General features: G+C 50.7%; 1 protein-coding gene across 1 annotated transcript in view; it reads right to left on the minus strand.

Annotated features, from left to right (window-relative positions):
* The window catches only part of LOC114706560 (fer-1-like protein 4), a 44,351-nt gene extending 17,118 nt beyond the window's left edge, over positions 1–27,233 (minus strand). The window contains exons 1-30 of the mRNA XM_028889006.2: positions 27,155–27,233; positions 26,841–26,896; positions 26,399–26,487; positions 26,218–26,317; positions 23,799–23,890; positions 23,584–23,625; positions 22,957–23,115; positions 22,421–22,481; positions 22,184–22,315; positions 21,901–21,963; positions 20,576–20,660; positions 20,176–20,335; positions 19,880–20,063; positions 18,909–19,095; positions 18,141–18,496; positions 17,682–17,790; positions 17,315–17,492; positions 17,101–17,221; positions 16,687–16,787; positions 10,624–10,711; positions 10,430–10,546; positions 8,231–8,383; positions 7,477–7,630; positions 7,236–7,360; positions 6,613–6,747; positions 6,202–6,375; positions 5,339–5,455; positions 5,086–5,247; positions 272–470; positions 74–132 (exon numbers count right to left, since the gene is read on the minus strand). Coding sequence (XP_028744839.1) covers positions 74–132; positions 272–470; positions 5,086–5,247; positions 5,339–5,455; positions 6,202–6,375; positions 6,613–6,747; positions 7,236–7,360; positions 7,477–7,630; positions 8,231–8,383; positions 10,430–10,546; positions 10,624–10,711; positions 16,687–16,787; positions 17,101–17,221; positions 17,315–17,492; positions 17,682–17,790; positions 18,141–18,496; positions 18,909–19,095; positions 19,880–20,063; positions 20,176–20,335; positions 20,576–20,660; positions 21,901–21,963; positions 22,184–22,315; positions 22,421–22,481; positions 22,957–23,115; positions 23,584–23,625; positions 23,799–23,890; positions 26,218–26,317; positions 26,399–26,487; positions 26,841–26,896; positions 27,155–27,233 — 3,837 coding nt within the window. The remainder of the gene's footprint in view (positions 1–73; positions 133–271; positions 471–5,085; positions 5,248–5,338; positions 5,456–6,201; positions 6,376–6,612; positions 6,748–7,235; positions 7,361–7,476; positions 7,631–8,230; positions 8,384–10,429; positions 10,547–10,623; positions 10,712–16,686; positions 16,788–17,100; positions 17,222–17,314; positions 17,493–17,681; positions 17,791–18,140; positions 18,497–18,908; positions 19,096–19,879; positions 20,064–20,175; positions 20,336–20,575; positions 20,661–21,900; positions 21,964–22,183; positions 22,316–22,420; positions 22,482–22,956; positions 23,116–23,583; positions 23,626–23,798; positions 23,891–26,217; positions 26,318–26,398; positions 26,488–26,840; positions 26,897–27,154) is intronic.
* Between the last annotated feature and the right edge of the window lie 318 nt (positions 27,234–27,551).

The following is a 27,551-nucleotide window of genomic DNA, read 5'->3' on the forward strand; positions in this document are numbered from 1 at the left end:
GGACCGGGTTGCTCTCAGCCAGTACCACCACAAACCCTGACATCCCTCTCTAGCCCCAGGAACACCCCATCACCGTCGGGAGCCGGCTGGATAGTCCTGCTTCAGCCACGAAGGGGTCCCGAGACTGCTCTCCTGGGAATAAGGACATGATCCCGTGAGTTTAGGCCAGTGGAACTCAGACTCCAGGCCCACTGGGTGGTCCCCTGGAGCCATCTCTACCAGGATCCAGAGGGGCTTCTATCTGGTGGCCCCTACAGAGAAGACTCCTAACCTCCAGGCCCCGGTGGCACCAGGACGCCTGTATCCTCCTCTGTTTCCTCCTCCTCAGGGGGATCCTCATGACCTTGGAGTGCGAATCGCAGCATGTGGGGGACGATATGGGAACCCACGAGGACAGTTCGGCCAAAGGCCCGGCGTTCAATCACCAGGATGCTGAGCGGGGGCTGCAGGTACGGCTGTTCCGGCAAGTCCTAGAGACAGGACAACAGGAAGTGACTCCCAACCCCGGGGAGGAGGAAAGGAGCACAAGTGGGTAGGGAACAGGATCTGGGCTCAGACCTGCCACACTGTCAGTCACAATGACCTCCTGACTCTGCGCCCCAGCTAAAGAAGGGACTAAGTATGTTGACACAACTGATACAAAGGAACTTTGGCACCTACGGAGTGTGGCCCGAAACACGGGTCGGTGTTGTTCTTAGAGGATGAATGCTCAACCTGCATATACATACATATATGTGTATGTGTGTGTATGTATATGTACACATATATATGTGTGTGTGTATATATATGTGTGTGTATGTATATATATGTGTGTGTATGTATATATGTGTGTGTGTATATATGTGTATATATATATATATATATATATATATATATATATATATATGAAAATACGTATGGACTTTGACCAAGTGACTCCCTAACTGTCCCCTGGCACCCAAGAGGGACAAAGACAATGATCGTACCACTAGATCATTGGCTCATTCATTATATACAAAGAGGAGGAATAGAGAGATACACCAGAGAAAAGTATCTACCTTTCCCTGGAATTAAATTATTATTAGTTTTTAAAAGGTCTTAATACAATGCTACGTAGCCCTGGCTGGCCTGGAACTTGCCATGTTGACCAGGCTAGCTTCAGAGTTGCTATGATTCTCCTTCTGTTGTCTAAGTTCAGGGATTACAGAAGTATGCCACCATGTCCTAAAAATGAGTAATAATCATGGCTGGGCATGGTGGCACATGCCATGATCCCCAGTACTCAGGAGGCATAGGCTGGTAGATATCTGGATCTTTGTGAGTTTGAGGCCAGCCTGGCCTACATAGTAAGTTCCGGAACAGCCAGAGCTACATAGTGAGATCCTGTCTCAAAAAACAAACAAAAGGCCGGGCGGTGGTGGCGCACGCCTTTAATCCCAGCACTTGGGAGGCAGAGCCAGGTGGATCTCTGTGAGTTCGAGGCCAGCCTGGGCTACCAAGTGAGTTCCAGGAGAGGCGCAAAGCTACACAGAGAAACCCTGTCTCAAAAAAACCAAACAAAAAAAAATGAGTAAAAAAATCTGAAGTAAATTATGAAAAATCGGTATTCACACACATGACTCTTTCTCAATTGGATACAACCTAGAATCGCCTAGGAAGAGAGTCTCAGTGAGAGAATATCTATATAATAAATGGACTCAGAAACAAAAAAAATTACTAAAGGCAAAGAGGACATTCTACAGTGGTAAATTGGAAGCTCAAACAACTGTAAATAAATACGATGCACTTAACAAAATTCAAAATAAAGTAAAAAGTGACAGATGAGGCCAGGGTGGGGTAGCCGTACGGCGTGTGTCGAGTACATGCAATTCACAGGGTCCAATACACAAAGCTGGAAAAGAAAAGTGACAGACCTGAGAAACATGGATAAGAGTGTGGAATATTCCTTTACATGTGTGAATATATGTCACTGTGATTGGTTTAATAAAGAAGCTGAGTGTCCTATAGCTAGGCAGGATAGGTTTGTGGGAGAAACAGACTAAGAGGATGCTGGGAAGAAGAAGGGAGGCATCCCAGCAGAGATTCCATGAGACGCAGAGCAAGCAGGATGGGAAATGCATACATGAGGCAAAAGAACCTCAGGGCAGCACACAGACTAACAGAAATAGGTTAATCTAAGTTTTAAGAGCTAGCTAAAAAAGAAGCCTAAGCTATCGGCCAAGCATTTATAATTAACATTAAGTCTCTGTGTGGTTATTTGGAAAGCAGCTGGTGGGACAGAAAACTCTGCCTACATAATGGCTTGATATTTCAATATGTAATGTTGATAATGGGTAGAGTAACTAGACAGAAAACAATGGAGAAGGTCTGTTCAAGAGGTGTGAGAAACACTAAGAAGCAACTTGACCCAACTGATATATCTACAGACCACTAAGCTCAACAAGAAAGCACATTCATTTTGCACAATGGGAAAAGTGTGTGCTGCCCCATTTGAACCTTGGAATAAGGAATGAAGGAAACTCCTTAGTATAGTCTGAATGTATATGTTCCCATAAACACATCACTTGGAACATAAGGTGACAGTATTAAAACAGGATCTTGATGCCTTTAATACAAGATAAATAGGATTTATCTTGATGCACACACCTAAATCCCAGCATTTGGGAATCATGGGATACATGTCAAGTTTGAGGTTAGCTTGAGTTACATAGTAGGTCATTGCCTCTAAAAAACAGAAATACGATTGGCTGTTTGGTTTTGTGTTTAATTTTTGCAGCTCCTTGTATTTCCTAAATATTAAGCCCCATCTTAAGTATATAGCTTTCAGAGGTTTTTTTAAAAGAAAGAAAGAAAGAAAGAAAGAGAGAGAGAGAGAGAGAGAGAGAGAGAGAGAGAGAGAGAGAGAGAAAGGAAGAAAGAAAGAAAGAAAGAAAGAAAGAAAGAAAGAAAGAAAGAAAGAAAGAAAGAAAGAAAGAAAGAAAGAAAGAAAGAAAGAAAGAAAGAAAGAAAAAGAAAAACAAATGGACAACAACAACATGAATGGGTGTTTTGCCTGTATGTCTGTGTACCATGTGCATGCAGTGCCCAAAGAGGCCAGAAGAGGGCACTAGATTCCCTAGAACTGGAGTCATACACAGTTGTGAGCCACCAGGGTGCAGGGAATTGAACCTAGGTCCTCCGAAAGAGTAGCCAATGCTCTTAACTGCTTAACCATCTCTGCTGCCTCACAACAAATTTTTTTTTTTAAATGTTCAACATCCTTAGGAAATGCAAATTAAAACTGCTTCAAAATTTCCATCTCACCCCAGTGAGAATGGCGATCATTAAGAAAACATCTAAGGTTGCCAGGCGGTGATGGTGCATGCCTTTAATCCCAGCACTCGGGAGGCAGAGGCAGGCGGATCTCTGTGAGTTCAAGGCCAGTCTGGTCTACACAGTGAGTTCCAGGACAGGCTCCAAAGCTACACAGAGAAACCTTGTCTCAAAAAACAAAACAAAATCAGAAGAAAAAAAGAAAAGAAAACATGTAAGGGGCCAGAGAAGTGTTTCAGCAAGTGAACGTGTTTGCTGCCAAGGCTGATGACATAAATTCACTCTCCACTGTCACCACGGTGGAAGGAAGAAGTGACTCCCACAGGTTGTCCTCTGACCTCCACATGTGGTCACCATGTGCATCCATACTGCACACGTGAGACCAGACACAAGTTTAAAATGTAATAAATATTTTTTTAAAAAAAGAAGAAACAAGAAATTCTGGCAAGGATGTGGGGAAAGAGGAGCCGTTACTTAATGCGGGTGCCTGGGAAGCCAGTGTGGACATTTATCAAAAAAGCTAAAAAAGTGCTGGCAAGATGGCTCAGTGGGTAGGGCCCTCACTGTGCAGGCCTGAGCACGGAGACCCATGGGAGGGGAGAACTGACTCCACACAGTCATCTTCTGACCTCCACCTGAGGGCAGGGGAGAGGGGACAAGAGAGGACAGAAGGGAAGGATACTGCATTGGACCTGAGCCCGGTGGCTCACAACCGTAACCCCAGTATTCAAGAGGCGACAGCGGGATCTAAAGTCCCAGGCCAGCCTGGGCTGCACAGGGAGACCCTGGCTCAAACAGTAAGTAAGGAAAAAGAGGACAGAAGAACTGAATCTCACTGTGGCAGCAGACACAATTAATCCCAGCACTCGGGAGGCAGAAGCAGAGGGATCTTCATGAGTTCAAGGCCTGCCTGTCTACATAGTGAGTTCCAGGCCAGCCAGGGTTACCATGTCTCAAAATAAAATAAGCAAAGCCAAAAGGACAAATGACTTGATGAGACCCTAAACCGTACTGGCAGAATTTGACCCCCAAACCCATTCAAGCATAACTGAAACTACACAAGGCTGAGGAAGGCACTCAGTTGTGTGGCACTCATCTCCATGTGCGATGCACTGGCTTCATGCTCCAGCACCTGCCCCTCAAAGACCATTGAACTAACTCATTTTTTAATATACTGTACATCTCACATTTTAAATTGTGTGCATGCATGTGTGTGTGCATGCATGTGTGTGTGCATGCATGTGTGTGTGTGTGTTTGGGGGGTATGTACATGAGGTCAGGTGCCTGCCGAGGCCAGAGGTTTGACAGACCTGGAGCTGGACCTGATGTGGCTGCTGGAACTCATGTCCTCTGGAGAGCTGTGCTGGCTCTCCACGGTTGAGGCATCTTGGAAGCCCCTGGACTGTATTTCCCTCTCATCCCCTGTGTTCCAGAGACTGGACAGTTTTTCTCATGTTTATTATTCAGGATTCTGGCAAATACCTTCCATTCAATAGAGCCAAGAGAACGCCACCAGTCTAAAGGTTAATCCAGAGGTCAGGGAACTATAGCCATGGTTCATGCCCCTCCCACTGCCAGTTTTTATAAGTAAAGTTTTATCAGAACACAGTCATGTTTATTTCTACACTGTCTATTGCTGTTTTTATCTACAGTAGCAAAGGTGAATAGTTGCAGATAAGAGCCCACAATATTTGGTCTTGGACGGAGAATGCTGCTCCTGAATCAGCTTGCCCCAGCCAGCTGGAATTCACTACCTACTGCCTCCTTCCCTCATGTCCTGACCCAGCTCCTCACCACTGTCACATGCTGGACAAGCTCTGTGAAGTTAGAGCTCTCTCGGTAGCTGGCCAGAACTTCAGACTCCACGCGTCTCCCAGCCACTTCTAGAACCACCTGAGGTCTCTCCACCTCAAACAGGTGTACACGACCCAGGCCTCGCAGACCCCAGAACAGCACCTAAGTTTGGGAAGAGGGAGATTCAAGGGGTTGAAGTTGATATGGAGGCACCAGTTGGGGGAAGGGAAGAGGCCTTGTATGCTGTCGTTACCTCAATACGGAACTCCCTGAGCACAGGGCGCACATTAGGAGGCAGGGACAGGTGTCCAGAGACGGGAACAACCAGGGATGCCAGATCCTGGGGCTCTACATCACTAGGCACTGAGGGCTACGAGAAAAAATAAATTAAAATTCATGCCAAAACAGAGAAAGCCTAGGCTGGAGATGGGCTATGGTTTTTGTGTTGGTTTGAACGAAAATGGCCCCCAAAGGGAGTTGTAGTAGGTATGGCCTTGTTGGAGGAAGTGTGTCACTGTTGGGATGGACTTTGAGGTTTCCTATGCTCAAGCTACACCCAGTGAAACAGTTCACTTCCTGGTGCCTGTGAGTCAAGATGTAAGGACTCTCAGCTCCAGCATCATATCTGCCTGCATGTGGCCATGTCCCACCATGATGTTAATGGACTAAACCTCTAAAACTGTAAGGCACCCCATTAAATGTTTTCCTTTATAAGAGTTTCCATGGTCATGGTGTCTCTTCACAGCAATAGAAACCCTAACTAAGACAGTCTCTGTGAAGTACAAATTCAGGGGAGCCAGCCAAGGCTGGATGTATGAGAAGGATTTCCCAGAAAGCAGATGTGTGTATGGAAAGCCATGTGGGAGCCCGAGGCATGCACAACGGGAAAACCCAGGATGAACAGCAGTCTGGGTTCTCTAGGGGTAGAATCCTGGCAAGAAGAACCTTAGATATGGCCATCTGTAATCCTGGGGTCAGGGTGACCCACGAGGTCATCCCAAGACAGCCCTGCAGCCAGTATTCCCTTGGACAAGAGACTCGACAGTGGTCCCCGAGACTGTAGGGCCTGATGAATAAGAATGGATACAGCCTGCTCTCCAGGCCAGATGTTCTAACCTCCAGGTGGCCACTGTAGTCCAGCTCAATGAGTTCAAAGGTAGCGATGACTTCTCCAGCGGCCTGCAATCCCTTCCTCAGGGGGAAGAACTGCAGCTCTGGGCGCTGATATGGGTCCTCTATCAACTTTACCCTTGGGGCTGCAAGTGCCCTGCCCAGGAACACAGCAGGGCCCTGTGGGAGGCAAAGCAGTAGAAATAAGGGTGATAAAGGGTGGTGGCCACGTCTTTAGCCCCAGCCCCTAGAAAACAGAGATGGTAGCCTCTGAGTTCCAGGCCAGCCAGGACTACGTAGTGAGACACTGTCTCAAAAATAAATGTGTGTGTGTGGGTGCTCTGAAGCCAAAGGGGAGGCATCCAGACAGTGGGGGCCAGGAGGCTGGAAATGGGGTGAAGAAGGGGCCATACTCACAAACTTATTGTGGTCAAAGACATTGATGACCACTAAGGGAGGCTCCTCCTGCAAATGTTCCCGCCTGCCATCCACAATCAGCTGGTCAAACACTAAGAGCTCATCCCACAGCGGGCTCAGTGTCTGCTCCAAGACCTTGGGAACCATGTAGAAAAGGGGGCAAAGGCAGATCAGGAGGGGCCCCCCACACATGCCAGCGGGCAGTCACAGATACTTTAGCTGTTTGTCATTAAAGGCATGGGTGTTCAGCTCTGGTGTCGCCCTGCGGTCATCTGCCATCTTATCCTCAACCCGAGAGGGCAATGGTTTTCTGTTCTCCACCAGTGTCTGAGGCAGGCCAGGTCCTATCTAGTGCCCTGTGCGGAAAACCCAAAGTGGGGCCAGCGGTGGTGGCACACACCTTTAATCCCAGCACTCGGGAGGCAGAGCCAAGTGGCTCTCTGTGAGTTCGAGGCCAGCCTGGTCTATAGAGCAAGATCCAGGACAGGCACCAAAGCTACACCCTGTCTCGGAAAACCAAAAAATTAAAAAAAAAAAAAAAAATGGGAAGAGAAACTTGGGGCCTTGGGAAAGAGTGCCCTTGTCCCCTCTCCCCTTGGCCCGTGCTCCAGCCTGTCCCTCACCCGTGTGGTCTGGCACTGGGTAGAGATGAGGACATGGGCGAAGGGGTCCGAGAGGCCACTGTCATCTGCTGCCAACACACCCCGGGCCTGGTACAGATGAGCTCGGAGCTGGAAGTAGCTGAAGTCTGGGATGAGGGGAGGAAGGAGCCATGCTTGCTCAGGGGACCCCTGGAGTTCCCCAACTTACAAGTCCCCACCTAGGGCAAACAGCAAGGTGGGTGTCCCCGGGCCCTATACTCACCGTCCCGGTATAGGCTGAGGGGCAGCCCAGCTGAGGGTTCAGGCAGAAGATCTGGGGGCAGCTCAGAGGTGCAGGCCTTGGCTTGCTTGGCCAGCCCCAGCCACAGGAAGAGCTCCAGTTTGGCACAGACCTCCCCAGGGGCTGCCCCAGGAGCCTGTGTGGGAAGGAAGCATGGTGGGGCCCCCAAAGTAGGCCCCAAATCTCTCTGCCAAGGGGTACCCAAGCTCCCCAGTACAGGAGGCATGCCCCATTTCTGCTTCTGCAGCTTTCTTCATGCCCTCCATCTCATCCTACACCTCACACTGCTCGGCTTCCTATACCCACAGCTCTAACCCCAAATTTCTAATCTGCCCTCTCTCATTGGTCCCCAATATCCTCAACACATTTATATTCTCTGTCCTTTACCCCAAGGGTCACAGCTTCTCATCATTAAAAACCTGTTTTAGTATCATTTCCAGACACGCTGGAAAATTTCTGTCTGTAATCCAGCTCTGCCTGCAGGAACGCTCACTCTCCCTCCTCGTTACCCTGTCTGTGTGTCAGCCTCATTAGTCAAAGGGACAGCAGAGGCCCAGGGCGAACAAGTTTGCTGATCGGCTGACCTAGACAAAGCCACAACCTCCTTTTGGCTTTCTGGACAGTTGGAAACAGTCAGGGAGTTCCTGGTTGGGAGCCACAGGCCACCACCTCTGATGCCCCGTCCCGTCTTATGAACCCCACTTTCTCCAGCACCTCCACCCCAGGCCCGCCTCACTGTGAGAAGAAGACTCTGGATCTTCCCACAGTCCCGGCCTCGTTCCTCCTCAACCACGGAGAACAGCACGTCCTGGGCAGGGATGCGGGCATAGGCCACGCGGCGCTGGCCACTGAACATCCAGACCAGCACATCAGGAAGGGGCGGCTGTGGCTGCAGGCAGAGGGCAGGGTTGCCTGGGGCATTTGGAGCCGACGCTACCCCACCCTGAAGCTTAGGCTGTATGCAAATGCCCTGACTTTTCTGAACCCCTGGGCCTGTGGCCACCTGCTCCCTGACCTCTCCTCCTGGATGCACCATAGGGCACCTCAGACTCAAAGACCACCTAGACCACCTAGAGTCTCCACACAGCATTCTGCCCTCCTCATTTCTAAGTCTGCAGTTCAGTGGTGGTAAGGGCATTCACAGTTGTGCTGACAGCATGCATCCCCAGAACTCTTCTCCTCCTAAAAAACAGAAACTCAGTACCCACTCAACACGAGCTCCCCATTTCCAGCTGAGGGTCCTGTTCCCAATAACCACAAAGAAAGCAAAATAATATCGCACTTAAAAATAAAGGTAGCACCGGGCGGTGGTGGCACACGCCTTTAATCCCAGCACTCGGGAGGCAGAGCCAGGCGGATCTCTGTGAGTTCGAGGGCAGCCTGGGTTACCAAGTGAGCTCCAGGAAAGGCACAAAGCTACGCAGAGAAACCCTGTCTCGAAAAAAAAAAAAAAAAAAAAAAAAAAAAAAAAAAAAAAAAACAAAGGTAGCAACAGAGAGAGCTGGCTCAGTGCTCGAGAGCGCTGACTGCTCTTCCAGAGGACCTGGGTTTGGTTCCCAGCACCCACATGGGGGCTCATATGCATCTGTAGCTCCAGTTCCAAGGGATCCGATGCCCTCTTCTGACCACAGACACCAGGCAAGACCAAAAATATACATGCAGCGAAGAATTTATATACATAAAATAAGTAAACCTTTAAAAAAACAACAAAACCAGATATTTATGTCATGAAATGTCATTTGACAAAGGGAGGCTTTCTTTACAAATTTTAAAGACAGGACAGGAGTGTGACTCAGTGGTAAAATGTGCTTATCATGGGGCAAGGAAGGAAAGAAGGAAGAAAAAGAGAGAGGGGGAGGGAAGGAGAGAGAGAGGGAGGGAAGGAGAGAGAGGGAGAGAAGGAGAGAGCCAGAGAGGGAGGGAAGGAGAGAGCCAGAGAGGGAAGGAAAAGAGTGGAGGAGGGAAAGGGGGAGGATGGAAGGAAGATTAATTTTGTTCTAAGATTCAATTCAATGACATTTCTCTCCTGCTCCTCCTTCCAGGGCTGCTTCCCACCTGCCCAGGCCTCCCACTCCTGGGCATCTGCACATGCTGGGCATCCTCCCACTCCTGAACATCTGCACAGGATGGCATCCTCTCCCTCCTAGGTATCTGCACATGCTGGGCATCCTCCCACTCCTGGGCATCTGCACAGGATGGGCATCCTCCCACTCCTGGGCATCTGCACATGCTGGGCATCCCCCACTCCTGGGCATCTGCATAGGATGGGCATCCTCCCACTCCTGGGCATCTGCACATGCTGAGCATCCACCCTCTCTCACACACCAAACTCCAACTACCAAATGTGCTTAGAATTGCTGCTGCTGCAGCTTAACCAGCTGTGCCACTATGGCTGGACCGTCCGCCTCCATTACATGCCTGTTAATAGGACAGACCCCTCCCGAGGTTGTTGGAAGAATCACACTAGATAACTCAAGCAGATGCTTAGCACAGAAAGTGTGCCCAAGCACAAGCTCTCCTCATACATCCCAGCCTGCCATGGTACTAAACAAAGGAGGTCATGCCCAAGGCAATTCAGTCAGCTGTCCTTCCAAACAGATCTTGAGTGATCTCTGAATCCCTACTGATCCCTTCCCTTCCTCACTCTTTTCAAGACAGGGTTTCTCTGTTTAGTCCTTGCTGTCCTGGAACTCACTCTGTAGACCAGGCTGGCCTTGAACTCAGAGATCCGCCTGCCTCTGCCTCCCGAGTGCTGGGATTAAAGGCATGCGTCACCACCACTCAGCCCCTTCCTCACTCTTGACTTCCACATGAACATGCAGCACAATGGCACCATCCAAAGGACAGCTGTTGCATATGCCCAAAGGTCTTCAGAAGGGTCCAGAACTTAAGGGGAAGTATGTAGAGTAGGAAAGTGTGGAGGGCAAGACCTCACCTCCTGAGCCAGGAAATGCAGTTTTGCCAGGAGCTTCTTGGCCTGTGCCACCTTCCTTTGCGTGGTGTCCCTGCTCAGGCCCCGTAAAAGCTGGAGTCCTTGCTTTGCCATTAGCCTCTGGAAGGGCAGGAGAAGAACGTGAGTAGAAGAACTCAGCCAGGTGCCCCTGCTTCCTTCCCGTCCCCAGCCTGTACCAGGCTGTGTGATAGTAGTTTCCCTCGGCATCGATCCAGGGCATTGGGTCGAGTCATCGTCCTGAGCTCAGCACCGAGGCAAAACTGTCTGCAGAGAGAAGCCAGGGCGAGATCAGGACCCCAGAACCACTTCCCTCAGGAAGGCCTCCCTCCTCAGAGAGCCTCATGCCCAAATGCACCAAGCACAGCCTGGTCTCTGAGCTCTGTGGCCACCGCTAATTAACATTGCCTGCCCAAGCTACTTCAACCATGGCCCATGGGCCGACAGCCTGACTAGCCTTTGCATGCTAGTTAGAAATGTCCTGCACACCCCCGCCCCCCGCCCAAGGCCTACAGCATCAGGTCCTACTTGTTTACCTTCTGGGAGAGTCCTAGACCCACACTAAGCCAGAGAAGAATGCCTGCTTTAGTATCCACCAGCCTAACTAAAAGATAGCTGGACTTGCAGGTGAGGTGTATATGATACCTTTAATCCTAGCACTCGGGAGGCAGAGATAAGTGGGACTCTGTGAGTCTGAGGCCAGCCTGCTCTACACAGAGAGTTCCAGAACAGCCAGGGCTACATAGTGCTGGGGAGGGGGGAGGGTGCTGGCTGCCAAGCCTAACAATATGAGATACCAGCTTCTGCAAATTGTCCTCCAACTTCCCTATTCCCTTCATGATATGAATGCACAAGTATGCACACACACGTGCACACACAATTAAAAATAAAATATTTTAAAAATGTAATTAAGGATGTTTTTTAAAAAACATAGAGGCCACAATTTCAATTTCTCTGTTACATTTTACCTTAATCTATCAGCAAATTATGTACATTCTTTCTTAAAAATCCAGAACCAGTGCAAGGCGGTGGTAGTACACACCTTTAATCCAGCACTCAAGAGGTAGAGGCAGGCCGATCTCTGTGAGTTTGATGCCAGCCTGATCTACAGAGCTAGTTCCAGGACAGCCAGGGCTAAACTGTAGGGTAAAAAGGGCCAGTGAAAGGAAACCCTGGCCCTGAGACCAGAGCCAAAGAAACACATCTTGCCCCTAACCAACTCAGGAATTGAAATCCAACCAATCCCTGAGCACAAAACCAACCCTGAGTATGAAAACCAGGCAACCCCCCCCTCCCCCCGAGCATGAAAACCAACCAATCTCTGAGTTTGTCCTAAACTCAGGACTTGAAATCCTACCAATCCCCACCCTGAGAACCTCTACTTTGGAAAGCTCTGCCCTTAAGAAACCCTTTGTAAGTCCTGTTCCTGTTCAGTTTGGGGCTGCCCTTTATCCACCCTGGCAGAGGCGGCCACTCTCCTGAATTCTTCCCTCCCAATAATTCTCTTGAGTGAGGTTTGTGGTAACAACTCTCTTTGGCCAGAACAGAGCAGAGCAGAGCTGTAACGGCTCATGCAGCTGGAGCAGAGCAGAACTGTTAATATTTCCATGGTGAAACTCCCTTTCAGAGCAGAGCTGTAACAACTTTGACAGGAGCGGAGCAGAACTCTAACACTTTGGCTGAGGAAACTTTCCCTGGCTGGAGCAGAATTGTTACACTCTGGGGAAGCTGAGCAGAGCTCTGACAACCCAGGGGAGCAGAGTTGTTACACTTGCATTAGGAAAGCCTTTCCCAGAGCAAGGACTGTTAACACATTGCTGGGGACCCCGTGCCTATCGGAACAGAGCTATAGGTAATCCTTGGCTTCCGACTGCCGGATACCTTTCCCTTCTAAGCTGTAACACTTGCAGGTATTCCTTGGCTTCCAACTACCAGGATACAATTCCATTCCCAGCTGTAACACATCACAGAGAGACCTTGTCTCAAAAAAAAAAAAAAAAAAAAATCCAGAATCAGGATGGGTATATGACTCAGCAACAGAGCATAGGCTTAACATGCATGAGACTAAGTTTAATGCTCAGCACCACATGCATGTAATATACATGTGTACACTAGAATCCCACATCTAACCACTTCTCCCATCTTCCTCCAGGATCACTCAGGCTAAGTGACTACTGTCCAGTTACAGGTCTTAAATTGGTTGTGCACTTGGGACTGAGTTAACTGTTATCAGAAAACTTTTCCCAGAATTATGCTGTGTTCAAATATAGCTAAAGTAAATGATCTGGTATCAGCACTAGTACCTAAAAATCGGGCTGAACCGAGTTTCATTCTTGTGTTTTTGTGGATTGTTTCCCTGCCTGTTGTAAAGCCTGCAGGGACCCTCCATAATATTATACCACACCCATTATTCACCAGAGCTGCACAGTGAGACCCTAGCTCAAAGGGAGGGGGGGCGTAAAAGGAGTGAGCCAACTACTCAGGTAGAAAGCTGGGAATGTTGTAGAAGTCAACAGCAATGTGTTTTGGGAAGGAGTGAGCTCTACTGGATCCCCTAAAAGATATGGATGAGAAGTGAGCATCCACAACCCATGACTTTGCTGTTTCTGGCCTGGGGTCTTGGCTGAGTCCTGGCAAGTTTTCAGATCCTTCTCTGCACTCTAGAGGAGCTTGTCCAGCCTCATCAACGTAAGGACAAATTTGTGTTCCCAGCAAACACCCATCCCCAGAATTCAGTCCATGTGGCTGCCTGCCTACGTGATGACCGACCACTTTCATGGCCAGTTAACATCTCCAGAAATAAGGTTCCAGTTCCCCTCCTTCCCTCACACCTACTTCTTTTCCACAGCTTAGGTGACAGCACCATCTACACAGCCAGGCACACTGCGATGGTTAATGTTGATTGTCAGCTTGCAATCTCTACAATCTCTCTCAATATACAGGCTCTACAATTGCCAAGGAAACAAGCCCCCGACCCCCCCGAGCATATTTGAGCATGTTTGTGAAAGGTTTTCTACATTGGGTACATTTTTTGTTTTGTTTTTGTTTTTGTTTTTTTCAAGACAGGGTTTCTTTGTGGAAATATATTGTGTACCTCAATAAAGTTTACCTGGGGATCAGAGGACAAAGCCAGCCACTATATTAAACAGAGGTCAGGCAGTGGTAGCACACGTGTCTTTAACCCTAGCATTCAGGAGGCAGAGATCCATCGGGATCTCTGTGAGTTCAAGACCACACTGGGAACAGAGCCAGGCATGGTGGCACATGCCTTTAATCCCAGCACTAGGAAGGAAGGAAGATGGCAGGGCACAGGAAGTCTCTCTCTTGAGGCTGAGGATTTTGTAGAGGTAAGAATGTGGCTGGCTTGTTCTGTTTCTCTGATTTTTCAGCTTTCACCCCAATATCTGGCTCGGGTTGTTTTTTTTTTTGTTTTTTTTTTTTTTTTAAATTAATAAGACCTTTTAAGATTCCTGTTACATTTCTCTGTGTAACAGCTCTGGCGGTCCTGGAACTTGCCTTGTAGACCAGGCTGGCCTCGAACTCACAGAGATCCACCTGCCTCTGCCTCCCATATTCTGGGATTACAGGTGTATGCCACCACTGCCCAGCTTAGATTAGGTCAATTTATCTGGGATGACCCACCAGAACTGTGGGTAGCACTGTCTCATGGGCTGAGGTTCCAGGTTGAATAAAATGGAGAAGGTGAGTTGAGTCCCTAGCATTTGTCACTCTGCTCCCTGACTAGATGCGGTGTGGTCAGCTGTGACCTGCTGCCTCCTGACTAGATGTGGTGTGGTCAGCCGTGACCTGCTGCTCCCTGACTAGATGTGGTGTGGTCAGCTGTGACCTGCTGCCTCCTGACTAGATGCGGTGTGGTCAGCCGTGACCTGCTGCCTGACTAGATGTGGTGTGGTCAGCCGTGACCTGCTGCCTCCTGACTAGATGTGGTGTGGTCAGCCGTGACCTGCTCCCTGACTAGATGCGGTGTGGTCAGCTGTGACCTGCTGCCTCCTGACTAGATGTGGTGTGGTCAGCCGTGACCTGCTGCTCCCTGACTAGATGTGGTGTGGTCAGCTGTGACCTGCTGCCTCCTGACTAGATGCAGTGTGGTCAGCCGTGACCTGCTCCCTGACTAGATGCGGTGTGGTCAGCTGTGACCTGCTCCCTGACTAGATGTGGTGTGGTCAGCCGTGACCTGCTGCTCCCTGACTAGATGCGGTGTGGTCAGCCGTGACCTGCTGCTCCCTGACTAGATGCGGTGTGGTCAGCCATGACCTGCTGCTCCCTGACTAGATGTGGTGTGGTCAGCCGTGACCTGCTGCTCCCTGACTAGATGCGGTGTGGTCAGCCGTGACCTGCTGCTCCCTGACTAGATGCGGTGTGGTCAGCTGTGACCTGCTGCTCCCTGACTAGATGCGGTGTGGTCAGCTGTGACCTGCTGCTCCCTGACTAGATGCGGTGTGGTCAGCCATGACCTGCTGCTCCCTGACTAGATGTGGTGTGGTCAGCCGTGACCTGCTGCCTCCTGACTAGATGTGGTGTGGTCAGCCGTGACCTGCTGCTCCCTGACTAGATGCGGTGTGGTCAGCCGTGACCTGCTGCTCCCTGATTAGATGTGGTGTGGTCAGCCGTGACCTGCTCCCTGACTAGATGCGGTGTGGTCAGCCTCGACCTGCTGCTCCCTGACTAGATGCGGTGTGGTCAGCCTCGACCTGCTGCTCCCTGACTAGATGTGGTGTGGTCAGCCGTGACCTGCTGCTCCCTGACTAGATGTGGTGTGGTCAGCCGTGACCTGCTCCCTGACTAGATGCGGTGTGGTCAGCCGTGACCTGCTGCTCCCTGACTAGATGCGGTGTGGTCAGCCGTGACCTGCTGCTCCCTGACTAGATGTGGTGTGGTCAGCCTCGACCTGCTGCTCCCTGACTAGATGCGGTGTGGTCAGCCTCGACCTGCTGCTCCCTGACTAGATGCGGTGTGGTCAGCCGTGACCTGCTGCTCCCTGACTAGATGCGGTGTGGTCAGCCGTGACCTGCTGCTCCCTGACTAGATGCGGTGTGGTCAGCCGCGATCTGCTCTTGCTGTGATGCTTTCTCTGCTGTAACGGACTGTGACCCCTAAAGTCAGTTTGGAGAGCTATCTTTCACAGCAATGAGAAAAGTAACAGATCCTGGGTCTAAAATCTTGGAGATCATCTGTGACTGCACCCATGTTTTTCCTCTTCCACATCTAGCCATGCTGTGGTGACATCTCCAGCTGCCAATCCCCTGGCCTTTTTTTTTTTTTTTTTTGTAAGTCAATGATCTCATGTATGTCACGCTGGTCTCAAGCTGAGGCTGACCTTGAACTTCTGATCCTCCTGCCTCTACCTCCCAAGTGCTGGGGTTATAAACATGCACCACCACATCTGGTTTTATGCAGTGCTAGAGGTTGAACCCAGGGCTCTGTGCACGCTAGGCAAGCACTCCACCACGTGAACTGCATCCACAGCCCTCGCATCCATTGGCCTCATCTCCATTGCGCGAGTCAGTTCATCTCCCATGACGCAAACTGTGACAAAGCATTCTCTAGTAATCCTGTCTTCTCCCACACCGTCTCTCTCCACTCATCCTTTCTAAAGTCATAGATTAGGACGTCAAGCCTTCAGTGGCTCTGCCCTGTCACTCAGAGAAGAAGAAACCACCGTCACTGCAATGATACAGCAAGTACTTGCTGAACAGAGAGAAAACTCTTGAGAAAAGCATCAAAAAGGGACTCAAGTGCCTGGCGTGGGTTACCAAACCCATGGCCGGAGGGTGAAAGATGAAACCAACCAGAACTTGTGAGAAAGGACTAGTTAAGGACGCAGGGGAGACAGGTGATAGCAGAACCAGTTATGCAGGAGGCGAAGGGAGAGGAAATCAGTACCACAGAGGTGCTAATGGGAGAAGCCACGCTTCCTCCCTGAATCTGGAAGAAGGGCCAACAAATGGATGCAGAAGCTGGCCAGGGATAGGCTGGCTGGAGGAGGGCGGAGTTTTCCTTTCTCGGAAATAGGGGAGGAGCCTGATAAGCCTCTAGGAGCCTAACACCCCATTATCTCTCTTGAGCTCCGTTGATATGGACCCTTCTCGTTCTCTTCCTTCTGTAGGTGCTGGACACACGCAGCTGGAAACCACCCTCGGTCTAGACAGCCACCATGAGTCTCACCCATCCTGAAACTGGCCGGGGACAGCAGGATCGGCGGGGGCTGACTCTCAGCTCACCTGCTCCCAGCCACCAGCTCTTCCAGAGCCTGCCTGAGCCGCGTGCAGGCACCCAGCCTCGACCTGCGCTGCATCTTCTCAACTTCTTGCAGGCCCTGGTCCTGTGTGGGCTCCAGGAGAAGTCAGTCTTGAGGGTCCCTGGCCCATACCCACCCATTCATACCACTGGCTCTGCTTCTCTAGCCCGCTTCCGTCCCCACTCCATCCATTGCTCTACTCACCCCTTTCCAAGCTCCCACAGCTTTGTCCCCTCAGTTTGCCGAGAAACTTCGAGCCTTGTCCACCCATTTCCTGGCCCTGCCCCAACGGGTATGAGCTCTACCCGGTTAGTGTCTACTGTGGAGTGCCTTCAAATGCTGAGTCTCTCACACCTGATGACTGGGTCCCTCCCTTCGGGGGCCACCCAGCTCTCACCAGCCTCTTGGCTACTTTGCTCACGCTGTTGCTGCTATGCAGGCGCCAAGTATAATCCTCCCAGCGGCTCCATACACGTAGGCAGGGCTTTCGGTGCCGCAGAGGCAAGCAGAGGTATGCCCTGGACCAGACAGAGAGAAGGGAGGGGTTCGGGGGCATCCTGAGTGCCTGATGGCCTCTCTGCACCCTCCTTCAGGTCACCCGGATCACTTACCCATTGCCATCCACAGGCTCGGGCCACTGAGAAGGTGTCCCCAGCAACTCTTCCTCCTCCTGTCCTGACCCTCTGTCCCCAGATCCCAGGAGAGGCTGAGCTTCCAACGTGCTGCCCTCAGCTCCCTCGTCAGCCCTTGACCCTTGGCCTAATTGCTCCTCTCGGCGGCCTGCATGACCTGCCCCCCAGAGCACCGAGGATCAGAACATCACGCTGAGGGTCAGACGCATCTCTCTGCAGCCTCTTCCTTAGTAGGCAGAACCCACCACTCCCCCTGAAGGTGAACACCCCTCCTGGGGCCTAAAGTCTAAAACAAGAGGGCTCACTCTCAAACCCATGACCTCCAGTGCTCATCTAGGCCACACACCAATGGAAATCTCCAAGCTGATGGGCTGCTTGGCCAGTGAAGGATCAATCATGGTGGCCTCAAAGACCACTGCGAAAAGCAGGAAATCTTCACAGGCTGCCAGGGCGTTCTAGGAACGAGAATAAGATCAGCTAGGGACAGCTCCCACCCTCCCAAGGAGCAGTCTGCTCCATGCTTGGTCACACGCCCACAGAAAGGTATCAACTAAGGTCCAGGGGGCTCTGTGAGTGTCTTACCTCCCCTTTTGGCCCCCGGTATCCCCCTCATACATTGGTCCAGGGGATGGATTCTCTCTGGCCCACCCCCTCTATACACACCATGTCTATGTACATCAGCACGTGTGTACATAGACTGACTTCTTCATCCAAGTCCCCAAATTGAAAACAGCATCATGATGTCCAATGCTTGGACAGGGATTTACAGGCCCTCGAGCTGGGGGTCACCAGCAGCTGCCCCCACCTCTGGCAATGGCAGCAACTCGTCCAGCTCCACCTCCATTGCGCTAGGAATTTCGGGTGTATCTCCACGGGCACTGGCATCTGCAGGCTGCAGAACCGGGGTCTGACCCCGCTTGGTTTTCTTCTTCTTCTTTCCAGTGAGTCGGGACAATCTGGACCCCTGTGTGGTCTGGAGGGATGTAGGTTCAACTCTGCCTTCCAACACCTCCATGGACACAGCTACCAGAAGTCGGCCCCGGAACCAAATGCCTTCCCCCACGCCTTCGTTGAGACTTTGAAGACCATCCCGCAGCCTGCCACTGGGGAGCGAGCCATAGAGGGGCACCCAGGCTGGACCGAAAGTGGGGTTAAACCCCGCTGTGGGGGACAAGAACAGGGTTTGGAGGGGAGCACAGGGTAAATGGAGGCTGCTCTGGCCTGTACACCTTTGTATCCTCCAGGTCAGGGAGGGGAAGAGAAGCTTGAGTTCTGGAAGGGCCTGTTGGCCTATGACAAACAGTAGCAGACAGAGGACCTCTCCAGGCTTTAGAGGGGAGCTGAGGTTGGGGGGGGGGAGTACTGGTGTGGTAATCGGGAGGGAAGGGAGTGGATACTGAGGCTGCCCACTTTAGAGGGGTCATTTCGCAGCAATGCTTGACTGGAGGGGCCACAGTGCTTAAGAGTTTGTAAAACTTAGGGTTAGGCCACCTGTGTCTAAGGATGGTCTTTGTTCGAAGGGGCTGATGTGAGCCAGGGCGGACAGGGCCCCACAGGAGCCAGTCACGCTCACCCGCACGGCCAGAGTTCGAAATCTGCCTGAGGTCCAGCACGTGCGTGGCCAGGGCCACGTCCATGAAAGGCGCATCGTCACGCAGCTGCAGGCGAAGGCCACGCGTGAGCGGCGGGAAGAGTTCCACAAAGCTCAACTGCTCGTTCCACTCAGGTGCCGTCTCCTCTCCACGTACCGAAGTCTCACCCTGAAGGCCAAGTTGGGCCAAAGGGGGTCAGTGCGGGTCCCAAGAGATGGTTCTGCCGGTGATAGGGCTTGACATCAAGCCGGATGACCTAAGCTGGATCCCCAGGTCCTATACTGTTGCCCTCCCTGCATGATGTCCTCTGCCCTCCATGGCACTCAGCACACACACACACACACACACACACACACACACACACACACACACACACACACTCACTCACACACACTAATATTCAGGCTGGAGAGATGGCTCAGTGGTTAAAGTTAAGAGCAGGGAATGAGCCAGGTAGAGGTAGAACACGCCTTTAATCCCAGCACTAGGGAAGCAGAGGCAGGCGCATCTTTGTGAGTTCGAGGCCAGCCTGGTCTACAGAGTGAGATTCAGGACAGGCAGGGTGACACAAAGAAACTCTGTCTGGAAAAACCCAAAAACAAACAAACAAAACTGAAGAACAGGGAGTGAATGTGGTTCCCAGCCCACACATCCGGCAGCTCACAACCACCTGTGACTCCAGCTACAGGGGATCTGACACCCTCTTCAGGGCCTCCGTGAGCACCAGTACTCATGGGCACATAATACCCACAGATATTCGTGTATACACATAATTAAGAATAAAAACAGCCGAGCGTTATGGAACATGCCTGTAATCCTACCAAGCGGGTCTCTGATTTCCAGGCCACATAAGACTACATAGCAAAACCTTGTCTCAAGATAAGTTATCTTTAATAAGTAAATACTTTTTAAAAGGCTCGAGCTGTGGCCTAGGGGGACAGGAGTGGCTTACCTGCTGCCCCAGGAAGCTCACCCGCACATAGGGGTCCAGGAGGACGTGTTGGTCATGCAGGGCTCGGGTCAGACTGCCCAGCAGCCCGGAGCGCACTGTGGGAAGACCCTCTGCACGGTACACGCGGACACGGAGGCGGGCCCACGGCCTCTCCGCTTGCACCCCACGTGGCAGGAGTAGATTCCTAGGGAGAGCCCACGCGGAGGAGTAAAGCTGCAGCCTGAGCCCCTCTGCTTCTCTGACCCCTGGAGGCCAGGCCTCACCCAATTCTCCACGCCCACCTCGCCCCAGCTCACTTCTCGATGTCTGAACTGGTCCCTGGGCATGGGGGCGGCAATGGAAGGGGAAGGTCCCCACGTGCCCTCACAGACAGGGTGATCTTGACGAAGCCCTTGGTCCCAGCGCGGGTGTCACGGGGATCATGCAGAGGAGCCCACTTTTGGTGGAATTGCCCATCTGAGAACGGAGGGATAGGACAAGGCGTGAGAGGACACCTAAGGACAATGGCTGGGCTTCGGGTCAAAGCATCCTGTCTGGCATAGAGAGAAGAGCCTGAGTTCAAGGAAGGTCAGCCTTCACAAGAGATGGCTGTGTCAGAAGTTAGTCCACTGGAGACAACACAGGGGAGTGGCCCGAGCTCAGTTTCTGGCGTCTTTGTTCACGTAAGTGAGTTTTAAGGAGAGGAGGGTTCCATACCTGGCTGGTCCAAGGCCATGCCCAGGTCCATCCTGAAGGTGCCTATCCTGGTGGCCATAAATGGGAGAGTCTGCGAGTGGAAAGCCTGGGGAGAGAGGAGTCAGCCCTGGTGCTTTGGTACCTTTCTCCCTGCCCCCTTTCTGAGTCTCACTCTATAGCCCCGGCAGGACCTTGAACTCATGGCGCTCTTCCTGCTCCAGCCACCCAAATCCTCAGCTGGGCATCGCCCCCCCCGCCCTTTGTTTTCAAGCAAAGCAGATTTACATTATGTTAATATTCCTGTTCAAGGTGCTTTGGAGAACTGTTACATAATATGAAATTACCTTAGCTTAAAGTTTTGAATGGGTAGTGCTCTCACATTGATCAAGTCTCCCTTATACTGGCATTGCAAAGACACAGTGTGCTTATTTGGGCTCAAAGTTTTATACATGTCAACAGCCCTCAAACTGTGTAGGAAAGTAAATAATCATTTTCTGAAAAGGTTAGAGTATCATAAAAGCTACTGGTTGAGCAGAAATGCATGAAACCCATTTACAGAACACAACAGCAACAAAGGATGATAATGTCCTACAAGTAGTAAAGAAAAACAAGCTTACAAATATTAAACTGTCTTTCTTGCCTTTAAAAAGTTTACCACATCAAGTGAGAGTATCATCAATCAATAAAGAAAAAATTGCATAAACTGAGCTGGTGCCCCGCACTCAGCAGCCTCCGGAGCGTTCCTCGCTGTTTTTCCGCCATTTCAGTTAAGAGTTGTCTTGTAACAAAAACAAAACAAAAGCAGCATGACTTTGTAGGGAAAATATGAAAAAAATACTACTAACTTCATAAAATATCTGAAAGTAATTTTTGTTTTCATAAATAAATAAAATGGTGTTTTTAAAGTTTTAATTATTCTTGCTTTCAGCCTCCTTTTTTTTTTTTTAGCAAGGTTGAGCTCCATAAATCTATACTTCTGCTCCTGTTCACCCAGCTTCTTTAACACTGCATCTGCTGTCTCGTTCCCAGGCTGCTTCCTGAAAGAATCTACGTCTTCCACAAACACCACTTCAGGAATCCCTAGGTGGAGGCGCCGCCTGTTTCCAGCATCAGCTTCTAAGCCACATCCATCCTTAGCCACTGCCATCTTAAGAAAAGCTTTTTTGGGGGGATTTCAAAACAGGGTTTCTCTGTGTATCTTTGGCTGTCCTGGAGCTCACTCTGTAGCCCAGGCTGACCTTGACCTCACAGAGATCCACCTGCCTCTGCCTCCCGAGTGCTGGGCTTCAAGGCGAGCGCCACCACATCACCCCTTTCTTGACATAATCCTCTTTGCCACCACTCACAGTGATCTCCAGTAGCAAGTCTCGAAGGTGAAGCCGGGTCTTGTGAAATTCAAACAAGAAGTACTGGGTTGAACGAGATGAGGAAGGGAGAGAAGGGAGAGAAGGTCGGGTGTGAAAGGCTCATTCAGCTTGCCGCAAACTCTTGCCAAGAGAATGTGGTCCCTTTCCTAAAAGGCGCCTACACACTCTTCACTCGCCGAACTGGCATCTCTGCCTCCATGCCCCAGCCTCTCCAGGGATAAGGTCTCTCTGAATCACCCACCCTCTCCTGGGTGGGGCTCACCTCGTTGTAGAAGGGACAGTTGGTTCCATGCTGTGTTGTGGTCACGTGCCGCTGATCCCCCACCCGCACGGCCACATAGGGGTTAATATTGACTCCCGCCAGTTTCTGGGCCTCAAGGACAGTGACCCCGACCTAAGTAAGGAATGCAAAAAAGGGAGGGAAGAGGGCTTACCTGCCTGGATAACGGGGGGACCTGTGAGATTCCACGAGGGTTGGAATGTGGCACAAGAGTCATACCTGGAAGTCCTGGGCTCTGCACACCTGCAAGGGATCCCCTCGGGGCAGGCCCAGGGTGCGGCTGTAGAGGGGCAGAGGGTCAACGTTCCTTCCCCTTCCTCTCCACCCACACACACAGTTGCCGGATACTGGGCTGAGGACTCTGCACCATGGCCTTCTGGAGGCCAAGTCCTTTCAGGCTGCATTGCCCTACCTTCATCTCGGGCCTACATCCAGAATTTGACTCACTCTTAGAGCTCTGAACCCATTTGCTTGCTCAGCAAAAGCTGACTGAGACCTGCTAAGTGCCAACCCTGTTCTGAGAGCTGCGACACTGACATTGCCGACAGATAGCACCTGTCCTAACCAAATGTCTTTATAAACTAACGTGAGCCACAGTAACTGACCGTGAACATGGCGATGTCGGTGCCTGTGAGTGAATGACCCTTGATGCCCGGGTATCCCCCTTCCCCCACACCCTGGTGTGGATGGGTGTGGGCTCGTGTGTGAGGAAGACAGTGGCAGGGTGTGAGAACAGCTGCATGTGTCTACATTACCTTTTGAGGGGGCTGAACACCACCCCAGAAATCTCCGAGTCCGTCTCGTCCTCCGGCTCCAGTTCCAGTTCATTCTCTTCATCATCCTGTGTTCCCAAGCTCTGAGCAAGCCTGCGGCCCAGAACCACTGCTCGACGCTCCAGCCGGGCCTCCCCAGGCCTGATGGGAAAGACCCTCAAAGGTCATGCCCAGGACCTGTCGCCTGTTGCTGGGCATCCTGTGTTTTTTGCTTGTTTTAGGATTAACCTTTGACCTTCAGATTGACCCCACTTATTCTGGGACTAATTCATTTTTGTTTTTTTTGTTTTTTTTGAGACAGGGTTTCTTGGTATAACAGCCCTGGCTATCCTAGAACTCCCTTTGCAGACCAGGCTGGCCTCAAACTCATAGAGATCTGCCTGCTTCTGCCTTCCAAGTTCTGGGATTAAAGGCATATGCTACCACATCTGGCTTCGGACTCTTAATCCTGAGATCATTCTAATTTCAGAACCTAGTCCTGCTGTAAGGATTGACTTCTGACCTTATAATTCATTCTTCCAAATCTTAGACCCTGGAACTAATGCCATGTTACTGGTTCTTAACCCCAAAACTGACCCCTGCGGCTTGCAATCACTCCCACATACTTACTCCATCTCCTGGAAGCCCACATTGGGAATGATCAGCTCTGAGCTGAGAGAGAAAATAGAGAGGGTTAGAGCTGACTCCCAGACAGTAACTGGTGAGGACATATTCAGGGTCACAGTACCCAGCAGACCCAGAGAGGAGGTGCATGTTCCTTGTCTTTCTTCAGGGTGAGTTTCATCGGGGGACACCAGACCTTGCTTAAGTTACTAGAGGATTACCTGTCTCGAATGGGTGTCCCAAAGTCCTCCTCTGCCCAGGTTCCAGCAGCTCCCTCAGGGGGCTGATACTTTAAGTCAAGCTCCACCTGGATCTGAAACCAGATACGGTACCCATAGGTCTCCTCAAACTAACATGGGGCAGAGGGAGTGTGAGGACAATGCCTTACACCCCATCTGCAAACAGAGACCCTTTGGGCTATGTCTACAGTAACGAGTTCCTCTCTGATTGTCAATAATGCTAACATTCACAGTCTTCTGCATTGGATGGCTGCTAGAAGAGGTAGGGTCAGCTTTCTTTAATGATATTGCCCCTGGTAGGTCAACTACACTCCAAGTCAGACCCCACTCCCAAGAGTAGTTTGGCAACACAAACTGAAGCATTGTCGGGGTGAAAAAGGAAAACTCAACAGTTTGGGTAGGAAGGGAGGTGAGGATGAGGAGACTTATAGGAAGAGTTGGGAATGAATATGATCAAAATACATTGTATTCAGTTCTCATAGAATTAGTAAAGAATATTACTTTTAAGCTATTCACAGCCTTCTTGAGGACCAAGGGCGATGGCCTGGGGAGAAGGTTAAAGGAGGCTTACTAGCAAGCCTGACAACATGAGTTTGATGCCCAGAACCTCCAGAGTGGAGGAAGAGAACCGACTCCTAGGAGTCTTCTAACTTCTACATGTCTGCTCACTCACACATAAAAAATAAACGTTTGCCTGGACAGTGGTGGCACAAGCCTTTAATCCCAGCACTTGGGAGGCACAGGCAGCTGGATCTCTGAGTTCAGAGGTCAGCTTGGTCTACAGAGCAAGTTCCAGGACAGACAGGGATACAGAGAAACCCTATCTCAAAAAACCCAACTGACTGACTAAATGTTTAAGGGGCTGGAGAGATGGCTCATATGGTAAGACATTGGCTGCTCTTCCAGAGGATGTGGGTTCAATTCCCAGCAAACACATGGTGACCCATAAGCGTCTATAATGAGATCTGATTCCTTCTTTTGGCATGCAGGTGTACATGCAGACAGGGCACTCATACATAAAGTACATGAATAATAAATCTTTAAAAAATAATATTTAGGGGTTGGGGATTTAGCTCAGTGGTAGAGCGCTTGCCTAGCAAGTGCAAGGCCCTGGGTTTGGTCCTCAGCTCAGAAAAAAAAAAAATATTTAAAATAATTCTTTGAGACTTGGTTTTTTAGTGTGACCTAGATGTCACTATGTAAACTAAGCTGCCCTGGAACTCAGAGAGATCCACTTGCCTTTGCCTCTGCGGGGATTAAAGACATGCACTATCATGCTCTGCTATATAAAAAAAAAGGGAAAGAAAGGAAAAGCACTTGAGGATGGGGATCCAGCTCAGTCAGGAGGGTGCTTGCCTAGCTTTCAGAAAGGCTTGGATTGGGGCCTCAAAGGTACTGAAAACAAACGAATCTAAGCCTGGAAAATATGAAACAAACACTAACAAAAAAACAGCAACAAAACCCAGCTTCGACGTGCTCGCTACTTCTTGAGCCTGTTCCTTCTCTGTCCTTGGCCTTCTCAGCTCTGCATGGCCTGGTTCCCGACAGCTTTGCCAGCTCCATCTCACTCTAGGTTTCTGTTCTGCTCAGCATCGCAACTATGCCCCGTCAGCACACTGGGATTCTAGGCATTCAGGCTCCTCTGAACAGTCTCCTTCAGTTAGCACTTAGCACCTTCAGTTCTGAGCTCAAGCATCATCTCCCCAGGGGAACTCTTCCAACCTTTCCATCTAGGTCACAGACTAGCTATACATTCTCGTAGATTCTTACTAGTGCTTCTGTAACACTCAACAGCAGCAAATTTGCTTCTACCTCCGTGGATGCTTGCTCAGTGTTGGACCCCCCGTGGGAGCCAGTGAGCTTCAAGAAAGCCAATCTTTGTCTGGTTTTGCTTACCACTGAATCTCCATTGCTCAACATCATCCTTGCACTTAACCAATGATTGGATGAAACAAAATAAAACAAAAGGTCTGACTCTCCATTACGGAAATGAGGAGACAGCTTAGAGATGCTGAACTCTTCTAGATACTCCAGGGGGAAGAGTATTGGAGATCTGAAGCCAGGTCCACCTCTTCTGAGGATAGACAACCTTCCGTGAAATACCAGGAAAAACCTCCCAGGTTCATCATTATCTCCCATCAGAAAAGTGAGCCTACCCCAGATCCCAGGAGAGACAGTACACTCACCACACCCCCGGGACTCAGAAATAGCCTGCTTCTGGCCCAGGTAGGACTCAGGCAGGGGCTGCTAGAAAAGGAGCCCAAGCTGGGGTGGTGGCTGTTACCACTGCTGTCTGGCAGTGGTCCCCCCCTGTCCCCCACCCCCACCCCGGCTCAGTTAAATTGAACCCTCTGTTTGGAGGAAGCCTCGGGCTTGCTGATGGCCAGCTGGTGGAACTTACTGGGGACACCCGAAGTTTCTCATCCACTAGGGCTTCTCTCAGCACCAAGTGCCCAGCACTCTGCAGCTGCTGCAGGGAGATCACCAGGGTCCCCAGGGGCCTAGAAGAATGGCATGGAGCAGAAGAGTGAGTCAGGTAGTTAACACCAAGTCATCCCCTGGCTTCCTCCCGTTCTGCTCACCTGGGGCTGAACACGCGGCTACAGTTGACCACCTGTACAGACAGACTTTCCCCGGCCAGTGGAGATCCATAGTGGGGCCAACGAAAGAGCTGGGGGCAGGAAGATGCTCATAACGGACGCCGGGCTGACCCTCACACGGTCTATTCCCAGCTGTCCAAATGTGAGGCTACCTCTAGGAGCGATCTCCCAAGCCTCGAGCAAACCCTTCCAACATGGAATTGACTTCAATCTAGGGTTGATCTGGGACTCACTGCCAATCAAGAACTAACCCCACTAGTTTTGAGACTGACATCTCAAACCAGGTCTGACTTCTCAAACCTGAAGACTCACACCATTTCTGGAGACTACACCTTCCAAGCCCAGGAATGAGCCTTTCTGCCCCAGCATGGACCCCAAAAGGAAAATACTGACTTCTTTCCGGCTAAGAACCTGCTGTACTGACCTCACCAATGTCTGCTTCTCGGCCACAATGAATTTTCCTTGTTTTCTGGGTAAAGCCTGCTCAAAAATGAAACTGGTTACTTTTCAGCCCCTACACACACACAAATCATTTACCTCAGCCGCCGCTGCTGGTGGCCCACGGTCTAGTTCCCCACTCATAGTTAAAGAAAAGTGGAAGATAAGGAAATGAGTAGAAGACACGGAGAAGGGAGACTGGTAATAGAGTTGGCCAAGATTTAAGTTAGAGGTTTGGGGAATGAAGAATCCAGAACTCCCCAGTTCTGAAAGTCCTCAGACCATCCATGCAAGTCTTACCACGAAAGCAGAGTCTCACTTGTCGGTCATGGGTGCCTGGCAGCCCTGTTAGGTGCCTCACATATACAGTCAGAGCCATGGTCACTGTGCCTCTGGCTCTCAATCTGCTTGCTTGCCCTTCTGCCCACCTGTGTTGTCCATGACTCATTGGACTCACCCAGCAAGTTCAGCAACCCCTTCCCTTTAGCAAACACACAGGGGGAGGCCTGGAGGTCAAGGGTAGGAAGGACTGAGGCCTGAGAGGTGGGGGAAGGAGGTCATGGGTAGGAAGGACTGAGGCCTGAGAGGTGGGGGTACAGTCCCTCTTGTTAGCACAGAACTCTGCCTGTACCATCTGCAGGATGCCAAGAAGCTTCAGCCTGTGTCTCGTCTTTATGGGGTGGGAGCTGGGATAGGG

Source organism: Peromyscus leucopus, chromosome 4, assembly GCF_004664715.2.
Source record: "Peromyscus leucopus breed LL Stock chromosome 4, UCI_PerLeu_2.1, whole genome shotgun sequence".
NCBI classification, from domain to species: domain Eukaryota; kingdom Metazoa; phylum Chordata; class Mammalia; order Rodentia; family Cricetidae; genus Peromyscus; species Peromyscus leucopus.